Source organism: Cibotium barometz, chromosome 64, assembly GCF_041138505.1.
Source record: "Cibotium barometz isolate CiBa-2024 chromosome 64, ASM4113850v1, whole genome shotgun sequence".
NCBI lineage: Eukaryota > Viridiplantae > Streptophyta > Polypodiopsida > Cyatheales > Cibotiaceae > Cibotium > Cibotium barometz.
Genome location: NC_141109.1, coordinates 4,112,335 through 4,118,989, shown reverse-complemented (window position 1 = coordinate 4,118,989; position 6,655 = coordinate 4,112,335). Strand labels below are relative to the sequence as shown.

The window sequence follows — 6,655 nt, the reverse complement described above, 5'->3', positions numbered from 1 at the left end:
TTTTGTCTTGACGCAACCCACACAAGAACAAGGACCAATGCTCATGATCCTTCACACCATCAACACACACCATCAACACAAAGGATCCACTTGTACATCTCTCCTTTCCATATACACTCACAATACAACTCTCAATACAACTCAATGGGCTTATTAGCCTCAATGATTGTGTCAACCATTGAACAAACACACAAAGCCATCACCTGTTGCTGATTTACAAAGTTTTGGCTTAAAGGGAATTTGATATTCCACCATACAATAGCATCATACCATCATATACATCATTCAAACATACCTAGTACTAACATCAACTCAAAACAACACATTATGATTGGCTTAAGATCAGAGAAGTATCATCATGATAATGGGAAGAGAAAAAGATATACAAGCTTATCCATGCCTCCCATCCTCATGATAATGATATGCCTGAAGTATGCCTTGGTTTTAGCCTCCTATGTTCTTTGATAGATTGCCCACAAGCAACCCAATTATGCCTTAAACTGCCTTACTAATGGCCACTACAGGAGCAACCAATCGCCACCCAAAAAACAAGCCAATTATGCCTCATGTTATGATCCTCTTCTCTACTGGGATGAATCGCTCTCAATATAAGTTAACTAGCCATTACCAAAGATATCAAAATTAAAAAACATGCTAGCTTCTCGTTCAAATTATGCAGTCGGTTTCACCACCTAAAGTGGGTTGGCTCCATACGGCTGGGTATACATCAACAAGATACCAAGAAAAAATAGAAATGACATCACCCTCTCAAGGCTAATTAGCAGATAACACCGAAGAAACAAAGCCGACTCTGCATCAACTCGCCATCATCTCAGCGTAGCACACAAAAAACTCTATAGTGGATGACAAACTCATCCCCGTTTTATAGCCTTTGCTTGCCTTAGAGTTTTCATTGCCTTTCTCAGCTTTCTAGCATTGCCTCTTCTTCCCACGCATCTTTGCAGTTTAATGCGGCCATATCTATGGGGTGGGTGGCTAACTGTCATCCTTTTTCTCTTTTTCCAAGTTGGCAAATGCAGGACTCCATGCCTCCTCTCCTTTCTCCAATTCCTTCTATAGTGAGACAACCACTCTATGTGGTCATGCCACCACTAATTTGTCTCCTTTTGGTGCAAGAAATCATCCTCCTCCCTTGCTTTCTTGTATAGATTTCTAAGTTTCTTCATACATTGGTTAACCGCACCTCCCATCGTATCTTTATTTTTATCTTAAAAACTTAGTGCTAAAGCTGGTTTAAGCTTTCCTTGTTTTAAAATAAATAAATGCCCATAGGCCCGTATACTAGGCTCCTTTAAAAGGTGCTACACACTTCTAAAATTCATCATGATGAAGTCCTAAGAAGGATTTCACAAGTACTTCAACCATGGAATGACTAACAATATTGGCTTTATTTCCACCAAAGGCTATGCACTCTCTGGGCTGGCTTTGAATTTATCCATTAGCAATAAAAATTTCACGCTAGCAAATTCACAGCCAATCCAAAGCATATGGCCATGATGAATTCCAGGCTGCCTTGTCCATGGCCTCATATATGAGAAGAGAAAAAAAAATGTCTACCAAAAGTTTGGTATACCGTTATGTAAGTGTGCATTGTGCACCCTCAAAATTTTAGCTGCCAATCTTTAAGGCTCCATTGACTTTAGCATATCACCTTGATCTCAGCATCATAGGCTATCTTTCCTTGAGAGATATTTTTCAAAGAGATCCACCCTATTTTCCTCATGCAATCATATCATGCTATATGTACAATGATGATATCATAGTAAAAATGTATTCTAGCTAAAATCTCACAACAATCCGAGTATTATTATGTGCATTCTAGGGTTCACAAAAACCACTTAACATCGCCAACTCCACTCCCAGTCTTAGGGTTTGATATGGAGTCTTATAAAATACAAAAAGAATCAAGTTGTGTGAATTAAAGAGTTCTTCTATGGTTTTGGTTCAATTTTGTGTTACCTATTGGGGTTCTTTTGAAAACAAGGCTTTGTAGACTTATTCAAGTCAACAACCCACAATCCTAGCTTCTTGAGGTAAGAGCTTACTCCTTTCTATTATGTTTTAAGGGCTTAACATTTTTTGGGTTTTATTCTTTAATGGCTATTTCTAAGCATGCATAGAGCTCTCACTGCTATATACATGCGTTGAGAGCTCAATGCATACATAGAGCTCTCAATGCATGTATAGAGCTCTCCATGCATGCATAGAGCTTTTAGGGTTCTGTATTTTCTGGGTTTTATGCTTTTAGGGTTAGCATAGAGCTCTCAATGCATGCATAGAGCTCTTAATTCTCTCAATGCATGAATGCAGGCATAGAGCTCTCAATGCATGTATAGATCTCTCAATGCACTAATCAATTTGTTTAATCTTATGTTTTGTAATTAATCACTTAGTTCAACCTTATCTTTTGTAGGTCTTACACTAATCCTCTCCGACTTCATAAAAAAGAGGTAAGCCCTCTTTTTCTTCTAATCATTTATGTTTTTTTCTACGTTTATTTCATTCTTGGGTGCCGGTTTTAGTTTTAGTTTAGGCTTGCATAAAGCTCTATGTATTGGCTTTGCAAGCTTCGATATAAGCTCTATGTATCGGCTTTGCAAGCTTCGGTATAAGCTTGCAAGATTTATGCATGGGCTTATATGGAGCTTATGCATAGGCTTCCATAAAGCTTCTTTGCAAGATCTATGCACATACTTAGAACATTATGCATAGGCTTGCAAGGTCTATGCATAGGCTTGCAAGTTTTATGCATAGGCTTGCATAAAGCTTCTTGCAAGTTTTATGCATAGACTCTAAAGCTTATGCATAAATCTTCTTGCAAGCTTTATGCATAGGCTCTATGCATAGTCTTGCATAAATATTCTTGCAAGCTTTATGCATAGGCTCTATGCATAGGCTTGCATAAAGCTTCTGGCAAACTCTATGCATAGGCTTGCATAAATCTTATGCATACCTTCTTGCAAGATCTATGCTTCTTGTAAGCTCACTTTGTAAAATGCCATAGAGCGGCGATACTCATATTATCGAACAAATATCGTGATCGTTTATAGCAGTATTTCCATCCCAACACGTTGCCTAGTTTTATTCATAAAAGCGGCGATGTAAGCATCGCTCTAAAAGCCCCCATTATGTTGTAGTGTGGGGTTTGAGAGATGGAGAGGCCAAGGTTGAGGCTTTGTAGGGGGGGCTGACTTGGGCATCCAAATGTGGGTGCTAGCCTCAGACAATGCACACATACCCATATGTTTTCCCTTACTTCAAACCAAAGATTATGCATATTAACTGACCAAAAGCTCTCGTATATATTGAAATGGTGTTCTTTTTGTATACAATCAGTTGTAATATTGAAAACCTTTAAGAAGTGAGGTCAATATCACTTTTGCAAGGGCTACCTTCTTACAAGATGTGAACCATTTGTAAGATAAATTGCTGGTGTTATCTCCATTTAAACCATCACAATGTACATGCATTGTCTATTTTTTGAGATAGGCCATACTCCCTATCAAAATACCACACTAATTCTGGTGATGCAAAATATCGGCTTGTTTTCTAGAGGTAGATATTATGATACCTAATAACAACACTTTTGATATTTCACTAGAAAAGGGCTTTGTACATAGTCCAATCCTTTATAATTGATATCACGATCGTCCAAAGGACAAAGATGGTCGCCCTACTAAGGTGGGGTACTGATATAACAAATCACAAGGCCTTTTTTTAATAAAATGTATTAGGTATTGATACATAACAAATCACAAGGGTTTATATTTTAGAACCCTATACCTCCACGTAGGGTAGGGCTAGAAGGGTATTATATGTGCATTGTGGGGGGACACATCACTCGAGGTCAATGGTGATCCTTTCCTTATGTCATTGAATGTTGGGCGTGCCCAACAAAAGAAGAGTTGTTTTACCATATGTCATTGAATTTCTGAAACTTATATTCTCATGTTACTATTTAAACTAAAATTGGACAGAAGATTGGAGGCAATTCCCTAATCTTCCCAAAAAAAGATTTCCCAGTTCCATTTTAGGAGTGTCATTTTATAGCAGTAGGTAAGTGACATTTAAGTGATGGTATAATCATCGGTAAAATGCCATAGAGCGGCGATACTCATATTGTCGAACAAATATCGTGATCATTTATAGCAGTATTTCCATCCCAACACGCCGCCTAGTTTTATTCATAAAAGTGGCGATGTAAGCATCGCTCTAAAATCCCCCATTATGATGTAGTGTGGGGTTTGAGAGATGGAGAGGCCAAGGTTGTGGCTTTGTAGGGGCTGACTTGGGCATCCAAATGTGGGTGCTAGCCTCAGACAATGCACACATACCCATATGTTTTCCCTTACTTCAAACCAAAGATTATGCATATTAACTGACCAATAGCTCTCGTATATATTGAAATGGTGTTCTTTTTGTATACAATCAGTTGTAATTATGAAAACCCTTAAGAACTAAGGTGAATATCACTTTTGCAAGGGCTACCTTCTTACAAGATGTGAACCATTTTTAATATAAATTGATGGTGTTATCTCCATATAAACCATCACAACGTACATGCATTGTCTATTTTTTGAGATAGGCCATACTCCCTAACAAAATACCACACTAATTCTAGTGACACAAAATATCGGCTTGTTTTCTAGAGGTAGATATTATGAGTGGCTAACAACAACACTTTTGATATTTCACTAGAAAAGGGCTTTGTACATAGTCCAATCCTTTATAATTGATATCACGATCGTCCAGAGGACAAAGATGGTCGCCCTAGTAAGGTAGGGTACTGATATAGCAAATCACAAGGCCTTTTTTAAAATAAAATGTATTTCGTCCAGAGGACAAAGATGGTCGCCCTACTAAGGTAGGGTACTGATATAACAAATCACAAGGCCTTTTTTTTAATAAAATGTATTAGGTAGTACTGATACATAACAAATCACAAGGGTATATATTAGAACCCTATACCTCCACGTAGGGTAGGGCTAGAAGGGTATTATATGTGCATTGTGGAGACGCATCACTCGAGGTCAATGGTGATGCTTTCGATGGTGAGAGGTGCGTTTTTGAAGCGGCCGGTGGGAACAAAGGTGACCAAGAGATGGCGTTGGAGAGAGAGCCCCAAGTCCCTGACGATGTCCCCAATTCCGACGGAGAAGAGGGTCTCGTGGTCTAATTGGTCGCGGGAGGGGGCGAGGGGGATGTGGGTGAAGGCGCTTGCAAACTGGGGACAGGAGGCGATGGGGGTGGTCTCGGAGGCCGTGGGGAGGTTGATGAAAAGGTTGAAGTGGTAGAACTGGTGGCGTAGCAGCTTCAGCTTCACCTTCAACACCTCCTCCAGCCCCCCCACATCAATATCGTGTTGCCTCTTCACCCTGGCAGTGAAAGGGGACCCTCCCAACACCACAGGCTCAGGCTCAGGCTCCGGCTCAGGCTTGGCATCGACCTTGCCGGATGATCCATACTCCTCGTAGCTCTGCATGCTATCCATCCTGCAAAACACGATCGATTTGATCAACTCCAATTGTGATGCAGTACCACTTTTCCTGTATATCTATATATAACATGCAGAATATACACCTAGTGCTGGCAGGGGATGGAAATGTGGAAATATACGATTGAGATGCCGGGGGCCTTGGCTGCTTTTATTATATGGTAGCTGTGCCTTGCCGGCTTTGCCAAGCTTGCAGTGTAATGTCAACAAAAGTTGGCTCGTTGCTTTAAGCTGGCGTTTGCGAACGAAAGGAAGCTTAGCTTAGCTTCGCGACTTAACCCCCCCTTGAAGCTAGAGTGTTTTTGAACGGACACTAGTATTGGACGCGTGCGTTCCTGTTCCTGCGGCGGGCCACCAAGGTTCCAGAAAAGAACCAGTTCTCTCTTTAGCCATCTCTTTCTCTCTCTCTTCCTCCCTCTAGGCATGTCCCCATCTCTCTTTCACTCTCCCACACATAGAAGCTCTCTCTCTTCCCCTCTCTCTCTCTCTCTTTCTCTCTCTCTCTCTCTCAAACACACACACACGTACTCACACACATACTCTCTGTCTCTCCCTCTCTCTCACACACACACATGTACAAATGTAAATATTAGTATATACAATATTATGTTTTAGATACATATACCTATACATAGACACATATACTTATACATACATATATACGTGAAACAACTCTTACTCCTTGTTCTAATATCTTCCTCGATACACATGTGGGTATTGTTGGCAACCTAGAGTCCGAGCACCATATGGTCAATACTCTCTAGGATCCTTCATAGGTGACCTAGCACTTCACTCACAGGCTGCTTCCTTGGTCCCTCATTCACTGTACTGGAAGCTCATAAAAAGGGGATGAGTTTGTCATCTACTTTAGAGTTTTTTGTGTGCTACGCTGAGATGGTGGCGAGTTAATGCAGAGTTAGCTTTGTTTCTTTGGTGTTATCTGCTAATTAGCCGCCCGTGAGAGGGTTGTGAGGTCCCCCGCCCGCTCTAGGGCTCCTGCCAAACGGGCGACAGCGGAAGCGACGTCGGCCTCTCGCACAGGGCTAGGTCCAGACACTCGGGGCCTTGCCCGCGGATGTCTGGGAGACGAGAGGCTAGCCCAGGCAGCCACTCCGAGACCGGGCATGGAAGACTCCCCTC

General features: G+C 41.1%; 1 protein-coding gene across 1 annotated transcript; it reads right to left on the bottom strand.

Moving 5' to 3' along the window:
* Positions 1-4,872: 4,872 nt before the first annotated feature.
* Positions 4,873-5,518, bottom strand: LOC147603224 (uncharacterized). Its single transcript, XM_086796932.1, has one exon. It carries the CDS (start codon positions 5,510-5,512, stop codon positions 5,042-5,044), a length of 471 nt encoding a protein of 156 aa, XP_086653058.1. The 5' UTR covers positions 5,513-5,518; the 3' UTR covers positions 4,873-5,041.
* Between the last annotated feature and the right edge of the window lie 1,137 nt (positions 5,519-6,655).